General features: G+C 37.3%; 1 protein-coding gene across 17 annotated transcripts in view; it reads right to left on the reverse strand.

The window, feature by feature from the left end:
* Positions 1-18406, reverse strand: part of CEP83 (centrosomal protein 83) — a 154947-nt gene that overhangs the window by 37731 nt on the left and 98810 nt on the right. For all 17 annotated transcript variants that reach the window (XM_063646574.1, XM_063646576.1, XM_063646575.1 and 14 more), the window contains one exon: positions 18245-18394. In XM_063646574.1, the coding sequence (XP_063502644.1) occupies positions 18245-18394 (150 nt within the window). The remainder of the gene's footprint in view (positions 1-18244; positions 18395-18406) is intronic.

Here is an 18406-nt window from a genome sequence, read left to right on the forward strand (position 1 = left end):
ATCCACCCACCTCAGCTTCCCAAAGTGCTGGGATTACAGGCGTGGGCCACTGCACCTGGCCTATTATTTCTTCATCTAGCTGTTTATTTGTATCCGCAGTGAGCTGAGATCACGCCATTGCACTCCAGCCTCGGTGACAGAGCAAGATGCCATCTCAAAAAAAAAAAAAAATCCTCTTCAATAACCTGGGAAACATAAAGTGTTTCCTTAAGCTTGTGAACCACTCTAGTAAATTTAGCTGAAAGAGAAGGTTATGGAAACCCCAACTTAAAAACCTGGTCGATCAGAAGTTCCAGAGGCCTGAAAGTGAGACTGGTGTCTGAAATGGTGGCAATCTTGTGGGACCAAGCCTTCAACCCGCAGGATCTGATGCTATCTCCATGTACAGAGCAGTAGAATCAAATTAGATTAGAAGATGTCAGACTGCTGTCCACTGCAGAACTGAATGCTTGCTTGTTGATGGGTAGAAATCCATACATTTGGTCACAGAAGTTTTCTGTGTTGTTGTGGTGTGAAAACACAGGACAAAACACCACTCAGGAGTTCAAGACCAGTCTGGGAAACATGGAGAAACCTTGTCTCTGCTCAAAATATAAAACTTAGCCAGGCACGGTGCCATGCACTTGTAGTCCCAGCTACTCAGGAGGCTGAGGTGGGAGGATCGCTTGAGCCCAGGAGGCGGAGGTTGCAGTGAGCTGAGATGGCACCATGGCACTCCAGCCTGGGCAACAGAGCAAGATCCTGTATCAAAAAATTAACAAATACACACACACACACACACACACACACACACACACACACACACACAATTAAGTAAATGAAAAGGAAAGTCACAGATAAGGAGAAAATATCTGTAAAATATGTATCTAAGAAAGAGCTTTTATGCGTAACACATAAATAACTATTATAAATCAATAAGATAACTTCTGAATGTAAAAAGTGGGCAAAATATTTGAACAGAAACTTCACAAAAGTAGCTTATAAGCACACAAAAAGATGCTAACCACCACTAGTCACAGAGACAATAAAATTAAGACCACAGGTGACATGTTACAACATATCCAATTAGAATTATTATTAAGACTGAAAATAACAAGTGTCAGTAAGGATGTAAAACAAACAAAATCCTCATATATTGCTAGTTGGAATGAAAAAACTTTGTCAAGTGTTTCTACATTGGAAAACAGTATTTCTGTAGGTTATAAAATTAAATATATACTTAACATATGACTTAGTAATCCCATTTCTAGGTATTTAACTAGGAGAAATAAAAACATATTTCCACACAAAGACTTGTAAATGAATGTTCACAGCAGCATTATTCACAATAGCCCCCAACTAAAAACAACCCAACATTTGTCCAACAAAAGAATAAATAAATCATATTACATTTATACAATGAATACTAATCAGCAATAAAAAGACATGGGCTACTGATACACTCAGAGCATGGATAAGTCTGGGTTGCCTAATGTTGGGACTCAGGAAAGGAGGTCAACTATAAAGAGACATGAAGAAACTTTTGGGGTGATGAAATTATTCCATATTTTTATTGTGGTGAGGATTGTACAACTGTATACAAAATGGGTGAATTTTACTTTAGGTACATTAAATGACAACAATAAAACTATAAAAACTTTTTAAGGGCAAAGAACCAGAAGATAAAAGCAGAAATTAATGAGTTAGAAAATGGGAAACCAGTTGATCTAATTAATAAACCAAAATCCTAATTTAAATGAATGTACTGAACTGCATGTTTTAAAATAGTTAAAATGGTAAATTTTATGTATATTTTACCACAATAAAAATATATATATATACACAAAGCAGTGGCTGACTTGACGGAGAAAGAAAGGAAGAAAGCACACGTATAGAACAAAAAATAACAAAGGGGAAATAAGCATTGAAACAGAAAAAAAAATTAAAAAGAAAAAGGTCTACCTTTCAAAAGGAGGAGCATAGTGGCCAGCCATCAGAAGTTGACAATGACCAACTGAGAGCAATCATTGGAGCTGATCCTCTACAACTACACAAGAAGCTGCCAAAGAACTCAATGTCAACCATTTTATGGTCATTTGGCATTTGAAGCAATTTGGAAAGGTGAAAAAGCTAGATAAGTGGGTGTCTCATGAACTGAGTGAAAATTTAAAATATCGTCATTTTGAAGAGTCGTCTTCTCTTATTCTATGCAACAACAACAAACTATTTCTCAAGCAGATTGTGACATGCGAGAAAAAGTGGATTGCATACGACTACCGGCAATGACCACCTCAGTGGCTGGATGGAGAAGCTCCAGAGCACTTCCTGAAGCCAAACTTGTGCCAAAAAAGCTCATGGTCACTGTTTGGTGGTCTGCTGCCGGTCTGATCCACTACAGCTTTCTGAATCCCAGGGAAACCATTACATTTGAGAAGTATGCTCAGCAAATCGATGAGATGCATTGAAAACTGCAATGCCTGCAGCCGGCATTGATCAACAGAAAGGGTCCAATTCTTCTCTATGACAAGGTCCAACTGTATGCCACACAACCAATGCTTCAAAAGTCGAACAAACTGCACTACGAAGTTTTGCTTCATCTGCCATAGTCACCTGACCTCTTGCCAACTGACTATGACTTCTTTAAGCATCTCAACAACTTTTTGCAGGGAAAATGCTTCCACAACGAGCAGGATGCAGAAAATGCTTTCTAAGTGTTTGTCTAATCCCGCCAAGTGTGGTGGCTCACACTTGTAATTCCAGCACTTTGGGAGGCCGAGGTGGGTGGATCACCTGAGATCAGGAGTTCAAGACCAGCCTGGCCAACATGGTGAAACACCATTTCTACTAAAAATACAAAAATTAGCTAGGCGTGGTGGCGGGTGCCTATAATCCCAGCTACTCGGGAGGCTGAGGCAGGAGAATCGCTTGAACCCAGGAGGTGGAAGTTGCAGTGAGCCAAGATTGCACCACTGCACTCCAGCCTGGACGACAAGAGCAAGACTCTGTCTCAAAAAAAAAAAAAGAAAAAAAAAAAAGAAGTTTGTCGAATCCCGAAGCATGGATTTTTATACTACAAGAATAAACTTATTTCTCATTGGCAAAAATGTGTTGACAGCAATGGTTCCTATTTTGATTAATAAAGATGTGTTTGAGCCACGACTTAAAATTCATGGTCCAAAACCACAATTACTTTTGCACCAACCTAATAATACACCATATTAAAAGAATGAAGAAAAAAATGCATGATCATCTCAACTGATGCAGAAAAAGCATTTGACAAAATTCAACACCCTTTCATGATTAACAAACTCGGAATAGAAGGACACTACCTCAACATAATAAAGCCATATATGAAAAAGCCACAGTGAGTATCATAAGCAATGGTGAGAGACTGAAATGTTTTCCTTTAAGATCAGGAATAAAACAAGTACTCCCACTTTTGCCACTTCCATTTGACATGAAACTGGAAGTTCTAGCCAGAGCTACTAGGCAAGAGAAAGACAATGAATTCAGCAAAGTAGCTGAATACAAAGCCAACAAACAAAAGTTAGCTGCATTTCTATACACTAACAATGAATAATATGAAAAGGAAAATGAAGAAAATAATTCCATTTACAATAGCATCAAAAAGAATACATAAAAATTAACTGAACCAAGGAGCTGAAATACTTATAAACAGAAATCTAAAAGACACTGCTAACAGAAATTAAACAAGATATAAATAAATGGAAACACATCCCATGTTCATAAATTGAAAGATTTAATATTGTTGAGATGTCAGTACTACCAAAAATAATCTACAGAATCAATGCAATTCCTATCAAAATCCCAATATTTTGTACAGAAATAGAAAAATCCATCCTAAAATTCATACGGAATCTCAAGGGAACCCAAGTAGATGAAATAATCCTGAAGAACAAAACTAGAGAACTCATACTTCCTTATTTCAAAATTTATTGCAAAGTTATAATAATCAAAATAGTGTGACACTGACATAAAGACCAACATATAAGCAACTGGAATAGAATACAGAATGAGGAAATAAACCCTCCCATATAGGGTCAAATGATTTTTGACAAGAGTACCAAGGTCATTCAATGAAGAAAGGGCAATGTTGTCAACAAACAGTGCTGGGAAAACTGGATATATACATATAAAAGAATGAACTTGGACCTCTCTTTATATAGGAAAATTAATTTAAAATAGATCAAAGGTCTAAATGTACAACCTAAAACTATAAAACTCTTAGAAGAAAAGATGGGGGAAAGGCTTCATGGAATTTGATTTGATAATGATTTCTTGGATATGACACGAAAGGCATAGGCAATAACAACGACAAAAAAAAACAGACAAAATGAACTCCATGAAAATAAATTTTTCTGCAACAAAAGATACTTATCAACAGAGTAAAACCCTACAGAATAGGAGAAAATATTTGCAAATCATATATCTGATAAGGCATTAATATCCAGAATACACAGAGAAAAACTAAACAAGAATAAAAAATAAAATTTTTAAATGGGCAAAAAACTTGACTAGCTGTTTTTCAAAAAAGATACACAAGTGGCTAACAGGCATATTAAAAGATGCTCGACATCACTAATCATTAGAAAGATGCAAATCAAAACTACAATGAGATACTTACTACCTCCACCTATCAGGATGGCTACTATCAAAAAAACATGAGGAAGACATCATTAAGATGACTGACTAGAGGACCAAACACTCTTCCACAAAGGCCCAAAATAACAAGTAAATAACTGCACTTCAGGTAGAGTTTCTAAGGGAGAACAACAGAATTCACATGAAAGAGAAAAAAAAATCCACTTAATCATGGAGACTTGAGGTGGCAGCATAGAGAAGAAAGCAAAGCACCCAGCCGGGATTGGCTCAGAACCAAGAGAGACTCCCCATTGTGTGAGAAATGGTAGGTAAGAGTTCCTTAGTAATCCCTAATACCACTGTGGACATGTGTAAACCTAGCTACAGAAGAGCCCTAGAGTCCTAACAGGCCCTGAATCCGGTACAGGGAGCTGCTTGGAGTCCACATGGTTACATTGCTCCAAAGAAGGAACGCACACTGGGTCCCCCCACTCCCTGTGACCCAGGCTGCTACAGCATGGCACCATTTTGAGAACCGAGCCAATGCTGAAATACATGCTGCCATGGGGTTCAACAGACCTGGTATTTCCACATCTGAAGGGTCCCACTGTAATCACACCACAACCAAATAAAAGGGTCCAACACCACAACCTCAGCTACACAGAGCAGTAAAGCCAAAACTCCAGAACCTGAGCTGATATAGTAGACCTAAAGGAACAAGCAATCTAGCACAGCAGGGAGGCTACCTCCAAGACCAAGGGCGCTGGTGCATGCAGTCCCTAGGGTTTAAGAACTAGCTGCCAGCCACTGCCAGCAATCCCATTCCCACAACTGGTGAAGCAGAAATGCACCCCACATACCTGTAGGGACCAATGATGGGCCCATATGGCAACAGCCACCACTGGCAATTCCACCCCACAACTGGCAAAGCCACCATACCCAATGAGCACCTAACACCCAAGGCCTGAGAACTGTTCCACCTAGATATCAACACCAAAGACATGAGACTCATTCTACAAAAACTCACAGCAGAGACCACTGAGGTACTTGCAGACACTGCTGACACGAATTACAGCCAAAGATATCACATGGAGACTACATTACTGCACTAATCTAGAAACAAAGCCAAAGCAACTACCCAAACAATACTGCAGGACAAATATACAGAAAAAAGTCCTTCCTTACAAAAGCTATTCTACCAGATGCACCCATAACATAGGGACACAAGAAACATGAAAAAAGTTGGGCGTGGTGGTTCACACCTGTAATTCCAGCACTTTGGGAGGCCAAGGCAGGCAGATCACGAGGTCAGGAGTTTGAGACCAGCCTGGCCAACATAGTGAAACCCTGTCTCTACTAAAAATACAAAAAATTACCTGGGCTTGGTGGTGGGCGCCTGTAATCCCAGCTGCTGGGGAGGCTGAGACAGGAAAATCACTTGAACCCGGGAGGCAGAAGTTGCAGTGAGCCAAAATTGTGCCACTGCACTCCAACCTGGGTGACAGTGCGAGACTTTGTCTCAAAAAAAAAAAAGAAACATGAAAAAGAAAACATGACACCTCAAATGGAACCCAATAATACTCCAGTAATAGACCCTAACGAGAAAGAAATCTAAAAAATGCCTAAAAAGAAACTCAAAATAACAATGTTAAGGAAACTTGGAAAGATACAAGAGAATACAGATACAAAATTCAACAAAATCAGAAAAAAATCATGATATGAATGAGAAATTTGAGAGAGATAGATATCATAAAAAAGAACCAAACAGAATCCTTGGAGCTGAAGAATTCCATGAACAAAATTAAAAATACAATCAAGAATTTCAGTAACAGTCTAGATCAAGCAGGAAAAAGAATTTTTGAACATTAAGACAGGTCTTTTAAAATAATCCAGTCAGGCAAATAATAACAAAGAATAAAAGGGATGAAGAAAGCCTATAAGACTTATGTGACACCATTAAGTGAACACATATTCACATTATAAAAATTCCAGAAGAATAAGAGATGGGAAATGGTATCAAAAACGTTGTAAACAAAATAATAACTATAGAGTTCCCAAGTCTTAGGAGAGAGATGAACATCCAAATCCAAAAAGTTCAAAGACCCCAAACTGATGCAACCCAAAAAGGTCCTCTCCAAGGCATACTATACTCAAACATCAAAAATCAAATCAAACAGAGAATTCTATAAACAACAAGAAAAAAGCATCAAGTCACATATAAGAAAATCCCCATGAGACAAACAGCAGATTTCTCAAGAGAAACCTTATAGGCAAGAAGAGAACAGAATGATATACTCAAAAGTAGTGAAAGAAAAATAACTTCCATTCAAAAATACTATACCCAGCAAAACTATCCTTCAGAAATGAAGAAGAAACAAAGTCTTTCTCAGACAAGCAAAAACTGAGAGAATTCATCACCACTAAACCTACTCAACAAGAAATTCTTAAGGGAGTCCTACAACTGAAAATGAAAAGACAATGACTATCATCATGAAAACATGCAAGTATAAAACTCACTAGTAGAACAGATAGATATACAAATGAGAAAGAAATCAAACTTTGTCACTACACAAATCCACCAAACCACAAAGATAAACAATTAAGAGAGCAAGAAAGAAACAGAAGATCTACAGTACAATCAGAAAACAATTAACAAAATGACAGGACTAAGTCCTTGCCTACCAAGAATAACTTTGAATGTAAACAGATTACATCCCCCAATTAAGACATATAGACTGGATAAACGCATTAAAACTCAAAGCCCAAATATAAGCTGCCTAAACAAAACTCAATTCATCCATAAAGACATATATAGTCTGAAAACGAAGTGGTTTAAAAAAAAAAAAAAAAAAACACTCCATGCAAAGAGAAACCAAAAATGAACAGAAGTAACTTACTTATATCAGATAAACTTTAAGTCAAAAACTGTGAACAGTTTGTCACACTGTAAAAAGAACTGTTTTTTACAGTTCTTTTTTTTTAAAAGTTTTTAAGCCGTAAAGAGACAAGGAAGTTCATTATATAATGGAAAAAACCCCAATTCAGCAAGAGGATTAGCAATAGTAAATATGTATGCATCAAACACCAGAGAACCAAGATATATTAAAGCAAATATAATTATTATCTAAGGGAAAAGATAGACACCAATGCAATAATAGTAGAGGACTTCAATACCCCACTCTCTGCATTAAACAGATCACCTAGAAAGAAACATAGATTTAAATTACACTGTAGACCAAATGGACTTCACAGACACTTGTAAAACATTTCATCCAGTAGCTGGAGAACGCAGAATACTCATTCTTCTTCTTCCTTTTTTTTTTTTTGAGACGGAGTCTTGATCTGGCACCCAGGCTGGAGGGCAGTGGCACAATCTCGGCTCACTGTAACCTCTACCTCCTGGGTTCTTGTGCCTCAGCCTCTCGAGTAGCGGGGATTACTGTCACGCACCACCAAGCCCAATCAATTTTTTCCTGTAGTTTTAGTAGGGACAAGGTTTCACCATTTTGGCCAGGCTGCTCTCCAACTCCTGACCTCAAGTGATCTGCCCACCTTGGTCTCCCAAAGTGCTGGGATTGCAGATATGAGCCACCATGCTTGGCCAGAATATTCACTCTTTTTATCAGAACATGGAGCATTCCACAGGACAGACCATATGTTAGGCCACAAAACAAGTCTCAATAAATTTTTAAAAATCAATATATCAAGTATATTTTCTGACAATAGCAGTGTAAAACTAGAAATCAGTAACAAGAAGAACTCTGAAAGGTGTACAAATACATGAAAATTAAATAACATGCTCCTGAATGACCAATGAGTCAAGGAGGAAATTAAAAAATAAACTGAAGGCCAGGTGTGGTGGCTCACACCTGTAATCCCAACACTTCAGGAGGCTGAGGCGGGAGGACCACAAGGTCAAGAGATCGAAACCATCCTGGCCAACATGGTGAAACCCTGTCTCTACTAAAAATATAAAAATTATATGGGTATGGTGGCACACGCCTTGCTACTCGGGAGGCTGAAGCAGGAGAACTGCTTGAATCTGGGAGGTAGAGGTTGCAGTTAGCTGAGATCGTGCCACTGCACTCCAGCCTGGCTACAGAGCAAGACTCCGTCTCAAAAAAAAAAAAGAAACAAAAAATTTCTTAAAAACAAATAAATAAAAATAAAAATACAATATACCCAAAACCTATGCAATGAATACCACAAAAGCAGAATTAAGAGTGAAAGTTTATAGCAATAAATGCCTACATCAAAAAAGTACAAAAACTTCAAATCAACAACATAATCACGTTCCCCAGGGAACTAGAAAAACAAGAATAGGCTGGGCACAGTGGCTCACACCTGTAATCTCAGCACTTTGGGAGGCCGAGGCGGGTGGATCACGAGGTCAGGAGATTGAGACCATCCTGGCTAACACCGTGAGACCCCATCTCTACTAAAAATACAAAAAATTAGCCAGGCGTGGTGGCAGGCGCCTGTAGTCCCAGCTACTCGGGAGGCTGAGGCGGGAGAATGGCGTGAACCCAGGAGGCAGAGCTTGCAGTGAGCCAAGATCGCGCCACTGCACTCCAGCCTGGGCAACAGAGTGAGACTCCGTCTCAAAAAAAAGAAAAGAAAAACAAGAACAAACAAAGCCCAAAGTTAGTAGAGGGGAACTAAAACATAAAAATCAGTACAGAAACTTACAAAAAGATGATGGGAGCAAGGCCCCCAAAGTCTGGCCATAAACTGGCCCCAAAACTGGCCATAAATAAAATCTCTGCAGCAATGTAACATGTCCATAATGGCCATAACGTCCAAGCTGGAAGGTTGTGGGTTTACAGGAACGAGGGCAAGGAACACATGGCCCGCCCAGGGCAGAAAACCGCTTAAAAGCATTCTTAAGCCACAAACAAAACCCTGAGCATCTGTGTCTTAAGGGCGTATTCCCGCTGCAATTAATTCGGCCCATCCCTTCGTTTCCCTTAAGGGGTACTTTTAGTTAATTTAATATCTATAGAAACAATGCTAATGACTGGTTTGCTGTTAATAAATATGTGGGTAAATCTCTGTTCGGGGCTCTCAGCTCTGAAGGCTGAGACCCCTGATTTCCCACTTCACACCTCTATATTTCTGTGTGTGTGTCTTTAATTCCTCTAGTGCCGCTGGGTTAGGGTCTCCCCGACTGAGCCGGTCTCGGCAAAAAGGAGACTAAAAAACTATAAAATATCAACAAAACAAAATGTTGGTTTTTTGAAAAAACAAAATTGACAAAACATTAGCTAGACTAACTAAAAGTGAGAAGACCCAAATAAATAAAATCAAAAATGAAAAAGCAGACATTACAGCTGATGCCACAGAAATACTAAAGATCATTAGAGACTATTATGAGCAACTGTAGGACAACAAATTGGAAAACCTAGAGAAAATGGATAAATTGCTAAACACACAAAACCTATCAAGACTGAACCAAACAGAAGGAAATACAAAACCTGAACAGATCAATAATGAGTAACAAGACTGCATCATCAATAAAAAGTCTCCCAAGAAAAAAAGCCCAGGACCAGATGGCTTCACTGCTGAATTCTACCAAATTTTTAAAAAAGAACTAATACTAATTCTTCTCAAACTGTTCCAAAAAATTGAAAGGGAGAGAATTCTTCCAAACTCATTCTACGAGGCCAGCATTACCCTGACACCAAAACCAGACAGGGACACAACAAAAAAAAGAGCACTATGGCCAGTATCCCTAATAAATACAGATGCAAAAACCCTCAACAAAACACCAGCAAACCAAATCCAGCAACACGTTAAAAAGATTACTCACCATGATCAAGTTGGATTTATCACAGGTATGCAAGGATGGTTCAATATATGCAAATCAATAAATGTGATACATCATATCAACTGAATGAAGAAAAAATGATAATTTCAATACATGCAGAAAAAGCGTCTGACAAAAATTCAGCTTTCCTTCATGACAAAAACTTTAAAAAAAATTAGGTATAAAAGAAACATACCTCAATACAATGAATACCATGTATGACAAAACCACAACTAACATCATACTGAACAAAAAAACATTGAAAGCTTTTCTTCTAAGAACTGGAACAATACAAGGATGTTCACCCTTGTCAATCTTATTCAACACAGCACTGGAAATCTCAGCCAAAGCAATTAGGCATGAGAGAGAAATAAATGGCTTCAAAATAAAAAAGGAGGAAGTCAAAACTGTCCACTTCAGATGACATTATCTTATATATAGAAAAACCTAAAGATCCCATCAAAAAGCTCTTAGAATTTGTAATTCATTAAAGTTTCAGGATAAAAAAACTCAACATACAAAAATCAGTAGCATTTCTACATACTTAAACTAACTGGAAAAGAAAGAAATCTTCTTTATTATAATTATAAAAATTAAAATACCTACGAATAAATTCAACCAAGGAGGTAAAAGCTCTCTAAAAGGAAAACTATAAAATACTGATTAAAGAAATTGAAGACACCAAAAAATGAAAAGAAATCTCATGCTTATGGATTGGAAGATTAATATTGTTAACATGACCATACTACCAAAAGTGATCTACAGTCAATGTAATTACTACCATATTACCAATGAATTTCTTCACAGAAATTTAAAAAAAAATCTTAAAATTTGCATGGAGTCACAAGACTCCAAAGAGTAAAAAGAACAAAGCTGGAGATATCTATCACACTATCTGACTTCAAAATATGCTACAAAGCTGTAGTAACCAAAACACCATAGTACTGGCATAAAAACAGATACACCCACAAATGAAACAGAATAGAGAAGTCAAAAATAATTCCACATATTTACAGATAACTGATTTTCAACAAAAGCACCAAGAAAATACATTGAGGAAAGGACAGCCTCTTCAATAAATGATTATGGGAAAACTGCATATCCAAATGCAGAAGAATAAAACTAGGTCCATCTCTCGTCATATATAAAAATCAAAGACTTAAGTATGAGACCCCAAACTATGAAACTACTACAGGAAAACACAAGGAAAAGACTTCAGGACATTGCCCTAGGGGAAGATTTTACGGGTGAGACCTCAATAACAAAGGCAACAAGTTGGGCATGGTAGCACGTGCCTATAGTCTCAGCTACTTGGGAAGCTGAGGCAAGAGGATCACCTGAGTCCAGAAATTTTGTGCTGTAGGCGCTGTAGTGTGCTATTGCAATCGGGCATTCACATTAAGTTTCGCATCAGGATAATGACCTCCCAAGAGTAGAGGACCACCAGAATGCCTAAGGAGGGGTGATCTGACCCAGGTCAGAAATAGAGTGGGTCAAAACTCTATGCTGAACAATAGTAGCATTGCACCTGTGAATACCCACTGCAATCCAGCCTGGGCAACACAGCAAAATCCCATCCCTTATATAAATACAAAAACAAAATAAATGAAACAACTATAACAACAGAAAACACAGGCAACAAAAGCAAACATAGATAAATGAGATCATATCAAACCAAGTTTCTGCACAACAAAGGAAACAATCAACAGAGTAAAGAGACAACCTATACAATGGGAGAAAACATTAATACCTGCAAACTAATTTTTTTTTTTTTTGAGACAGAGTTTCGCTCTTTTTGCCCAGGCTGGGGTGCAATGGCATGGTCTCGGCTCACCACAACCTCCGCCTCGTAGGTTCAAGCAATTCTCCTGCCTCAGCCTCCCGTGTAGCTGGGATTACTGGCGCACACCACCAGCCCAGCTACTTCTGTATTTTTAGTAGAGGCAGGGTTTCACCATGTTGGTCAGGCTGGTCTTGTACTCCTGACCTCAGGTGATCTGCCCACCTTGGCCTCTCAAAGTGCTGGGATTACAGATGTGAACCATCACACCTGGCCCACCTGCAAACTATTTATCTGACAAGGGATTAAAATTTAGAATAAACAAGAAACTCAAACAACCGCAAAAAGCCCCGAGTAATTCTATTTAAAAATGGGCAAATGATCTGAATGGATCATTTATGAAAAATTGTTCAACATAACTATTCATCAGGGAAATGCAAATCAAACCACAATGAGATTTCATCTCACCAGCTAGAATGCCTACTGTCAAAAAGACAAAACAAATGTTGTCAAGAATGAGGAGAAAAGGGACTCTAATACACTGTTAGTGGGGATGTAAATTAGTATAGCCATTAAGAAAAACAGTATGGAAGCTCTACAAAAAAAACTAACAACAGGCCAAGTGCGGTGGCTCACGCTTGTAATCTCAGTACTTTGGGAGTCCAAGGCAGGTGGATCACTTGAGGTCAAGAGTTGCAGACCAGCCTGGCCAACACAGTGAAACCCCATCTCTACTAAAAATAACAATCAATCAATCAATCAACTAGCCAGGCATGGTGGCACACACCTGTAATCCCAGCTGCTCGGGAGGCTGAGGCAAGAGAATCACTTGAACCTGGAGGCAGAGGTTACAGTGAGCCGAGATCATACCACTGCACTCCAGCCTAGGTGACAAAGTGAGACCCTGTCTCAAAAAAAACTGAAACAGAACTACCACAGGACCCAGGAATATACCCAAAGCAAAGTAAATTAGTATGTCAAAGTGATATTTGCACTCCTATGTTTACTGTAGAACTATTCACAGTAAGCAAGATATGGAATCAACCTACGTGCCCATCAACGGATGGATAAAGAAAATGTGGCATATATAAACAATGGAATACTATTCAGCCATAAAAAAGGATGAAATCCTGTCATTCATGGCAACATGGACAAGTATGGAGGACAACTGTTAATTAAGTCAGGCACACAAAGATATATACTGCATGTTCTCACTCACATGTGCAAGCTAAACAGTTTATTTCATAGAACTAGAGAGTAGAATAGTGGTTACTAGAGGCTGGAAGGGTAGTGAGGAAGGAAGACAGAGGTTGGTTAACAAATACAAAATTACTATTGGATAGGAAGAATAATTTCTGGTGTTCTACAGCACTACAGACTGACTACAGTTAGCACTAATTTATTGTATATTTGAGCTAGAAGAGACGATTTTGAATGTTCCCAAATGAAAGAATGCATTTAATGTTTGAGGTGATTGGATATGTTAATTACCCTGATTTGATCATTACACATTGTATACATGAATCAAAATATCACACTGTACCCTGTAAACATGTACAATTGTGTGTCAATTAAGTTTTTTAAAAACATGAAATAAGTGCTGGTGAAGATATGGAGAAATTAGAAGTCTTGTGCATTTTTGGTGGGAATTTAAAATGGTGCAGCTACTGAAGAAAATAGAATGGCAGTTCCTCAAAAAATTAAAAACAGAATTACAGTATAATCCAGTAATTCTTCTTCTGGATATATACCCATAATAACTGAAACCAAGGTCGTAAGGAGATGTTTGTACACACATGTTCATAACAGCATTATTAATAGCTAAAATGTGGAAGAAATCCAGGTGTCCATAGACAAATCGATAAATATAGTATATATGTAGAATTGAAATATTATTAAGCCTTAGAAAGTAATGAACATTAGGCCAGGTGTGGTGGCTCACGCCTGTAATCTCAGCATTTTGGGAGGCTGAGGTGGGCAGATCACCTGAGGTCATGAGTTCGAGACCAGCCTGGCCAACATGGTGAAATGGCATCTCTACTAAAAATACAAAAATTAGCCAGGTATGGTAACAGGCGCCTTTAATCCCAGCTACTTGGGAGACTAAGGGAGGAGAATGGCTTGAACCTGGGAGACAGAGGTTGCAGTGAGCTGAGATCACGCCACTGCACTCCAGCCTGGGCAACAGAGTGAGACGCTGTCTCAAAAAAAAAAAAAAAAAAGTAATGACATCATGCTAAGTAAAATAACCCAGTCAAAAAAAAAAAATAAATAAGACAAATACTGTTTGATTCCACTTACAAAGGTATGTATAGTAGTCAAAAATCCTAAAAGACAGAAAGTGAAATGGTGATTACCAGGGTTTGGGAGGACGGGCTAATGGGGAGTTATTGTTTAATGGGTACAGAGTTTGTTTTACAAGGTAAAAAGAACTCTAGAGATGGATGGTAATCATGGTTCCACAATATGAATGTATTCAATACCACTGAATTGTACACTTAAAAATAGTTAAGATGGTAGATTTTATTTTTATATGTATTTTATCAATTTTCAAATATTGGAAAAAAATTAATGAAATCCCAATAAAACTGCAAACAAACTTTTTAATGCAGCTAGACATTAATATTCAAGTTGCTATGAAAAAACAAACATATAATTATAGCGAGGAAAATACTGAGAGAAAAACTATAATGACTGAGTACCACAACCAGTTATTAAAGCATACTATAAAGCCTCTATAATTAAAGTATCATAATAATGGTATGGGCACCTAAAGTTCCAACTACTTGGGAGGCTGAGGCAGGAGGATTGCTTGAGCTCAGGAGTTCAGTGTTACAGTGAGCCATGATCACTCACTCCAGCCTGGGCAACAAAGAAAGACTCTGTCTCTAAATAAAAATTAAAACAAAATTATTTTTTTTAAATTGTAAAATGGCACATGAACAGACAACCAGATGAGTGAAACAGAAGAGAAAATCCAGAAATATACCCAAGTATATATGGAAATTTAAAATACAATAAAAGCATCATCATGAATCACTGGGGCAAAGATAGGTTTTTAATAAAAGTGTGGGACAATCAATTAGCCATTTAGAAAAAACTAATTAAATCCATACCTCACAACACACAAAAGAATACACTTCAAATAGATCAGAGAACAAAATGTAAAAAATGAAATCATACAAGCAAAAAGAAGTGACTTCCTCTTTAACCTCAGTTCAGGGAGAGACTACTAACTCTGACTTAATACCCAGAGGCAATAACAGATTAAATTTGATTACATAATAAAAATTTTTGCATGGCAAAAAAATAACGGAAGCAAAATCAAAAGACTGCTGACACACACTGGCAGAAAATATCTGCAGCATAATCCTAATACATAAAGAACTCTTAAAAAGTAAGGTAATTTAAAAAAAAAAATTTAAGCAAGGGAAAAAAGGCCAAAAAAACCAAGTACAATAGGGAAAGACAAGAACAAACAATACATACAAAAATGATATAAAAATGGCCCTTAAACACATGAAACATTGTTCAATCTCATTTATAATATGAGAAATGCAAATTAAACTGCACTAAGATGCAAAGTGATATAATTCTCTTGGATGGAAATTTGGCAATATCCAACAAAACTGCATATGATTTACATTTTGCCCCACCTATTTACTTCTTCACCCTGAAGATACACCTCCAGAAAATGAAAATATTTACATGTACAACATTATTGATTGCATCATTAGTTGTAATCACAAAATACTGGAGGCCAGGTGCAGTGGCTCAACACCTATAATCCCAGTACTCTGGGAGGCCGAGGTGGGCAGATCACCTGAACCCAGAAGTTTGAGAGCAGCCTGGCCAACATGGTGAAACCCCACCTCTACTAAAAATACAAAATTTGGCCAGTTGTGGTGACATACACCTGTAATCTCAGCTACTCAGGAGGCAGGAGAATCGCTTGAATCCCAGAGGCAGAGGCGGAGGCTGCAGTGAGCCAAGATCGCCCCACTGCCCTCCAGCCTGGGCAACAGAGCAAGACTGTGTTTCAAAAAAAAAAAAAAGACAAAATATTGGAAACTAAATGAACATAGGAGACTATTTCACTAAACACTGATAGATACACATAGCGGAGTGCTATGCAGCCATAAAAAAGAATGAGGTTAATCTCTATGAACTAATCTGAAGCAGTTTCCAGGGTACACTGATAAGAAAGAAGGAAAAATTCAATGACATCTGATATTTGTGAGGAACAAAAACAAACAAACAAACAAAAAATGTAGGAAGTCTAAACCAGAAACTAATGAGATTAATCTCACATGGGGCAGGATAGATGAGAAAAGATGAGGGAAATGGGAACAGGGTAGAGTAGATGTGGGAAGTGGCACTTTTTTGAGGGTTTTGTTTTTTTGGTTTTTTGTTTTTGTTTTTGGTGTGTTATAGTTGTCCTTTAGAACCATGTAGACATTTCAAATGCCCAATATATTAATAAATAAATAAACAAGGATGAGGTATGGACTCATAATAGAATAGAATAGAAAGAATAAACCTGCTTTATAAGTGAATAACAAACCACGTTAAAGGAGAATTTGGTCAGAAAAATCCTAAGTAACTTTGGAAAACAATATTTTGACTATATACTCTAAGGCTAAAGATAAAAACAACTATATACAAATATTACATGTAAGTTAATAGGTTTGTTTTTCATTGAGTGATGAGTTAGCAATTCTAAAACAACTTTATATTTTAAGACTGAGGAAATAAGTAAATATGGTATGAATAATGAATGCCAGTTTTCTCACTGTCAAAAGAATTGCAAGTATGAAAAGAGGAAGGCCAGAATGAACTCCATGGTGCTGGAACAGAACTGGAAATATCAGTGTAAACTCAAGATTATTAATATAGAGAAAAAATCAAGAAATAGATGTAAATATGTACTTTTCAGTTCACTGGGAGGACCTAGAAGCAATGACTCTCTAGTACCAATAAGCATACCTAGAGTTGAGATTTTGGTTTCTAAATACCATTCTCCAATTAAAAAGGAATCAAAGCACCTCAGGGAAATGTTTAATTCCGGGGCTGGGGCAGGGAAAGTGAAAGAGAATCACAGAACATCCTGTAATGACAGAAAAAAGTCACAATAAATGGTGGGATTATGTCAAAAGGACATGGGATTCAACTTGAAAGATCTTCCAATAGCCAAATCCGAGAAAAGTTGAGCAACAAAAAAAATAACAAAATTTTATAATCTATAGAAAAAAATGTATGTATAAATCCATAATGATATAAATATATTTAGAGGAGAAGGGAAAGCTCTTCCTTTCAAGAGAATTCCAACTAATAAATGAGGAAGGATCACAGAAATGGAAAGACCACCATTTGGCAAATGCTAGAGTTATAACTGTTTCAGTTAAGAATTATCAATGGATACTAAAATTAATGGAAGATTATATAAAGGCAAAATATGAGAATATTTACACAGACTTGAAATATCATATAGGCAACCACAAGATAATTATATATTACAAAGGGAAAAAATAGTAATTTTATAGGGGAAAAATGTGGCAGATACCACCTTAACCAACTGATCAAGGTTAAAATCACCAGTTAAGGGGCCAAATCATGAAACTCCTAATATGATTCACTGAGGACACATGACTTTGATGTTTTGCTAAAAACGCCTAACCTGAATTTAACCATGAAAAATGCAATACAAAACCAAATTGAGAGAGGATATACAAAATACTGACAAGTATTTGTCAAAGTGTTCATATGTTCCAGATTAAAAGTATCTAAATGCAACATGTGATCCTGAATTGGGTTTTAGACCAGAAAAAAGACATCAGTGGGACAACTGGTAAAATTTAAGTACAGTTAATAGATTTTATAATAGTAATGCCTGATTTCCTGATTATATTCACACTAATTTCTTAATCTTGATTATTATAATATGGTTACATAGGTATTTGTATTTGGGAGATCAGGGTGAAGGGCACATGGGAATTCTTTGTACTAGTTGTACATCATTTTGTTAACTCTGACCTTATTTCAACATGAAAAACTTTAAATATATATGTATATATAACCTAACACTCTGAAGCTCCTTCCTGGTGATCTCTTCTGCCATCTGTGAAGCCCGCAATTTCTCTTCATACTGATCCTTTTCAGATTGCCTCCAGACATCATGTTCCACTTTCATTTTCTCCAAATCTGCTAATCTGTTCTCGAGTTCTAACCTAAAACAAGAG

Source organism: Pongo pygmaeus, chromosome 10, assembly GCF_028885625.2.
Source record: "Pongo pygmaeus isolate AG05252 chromosome 10, NHGRI_mPonPyg2-v2.0_pri, whole genome shotgun sequence".
Classification (NCBI taxonomy): Eukaryota; Metazoa; Chordata; class Mammalia; order Primates; family Hominidae; genus Pongo; species Pongo pygmaeus.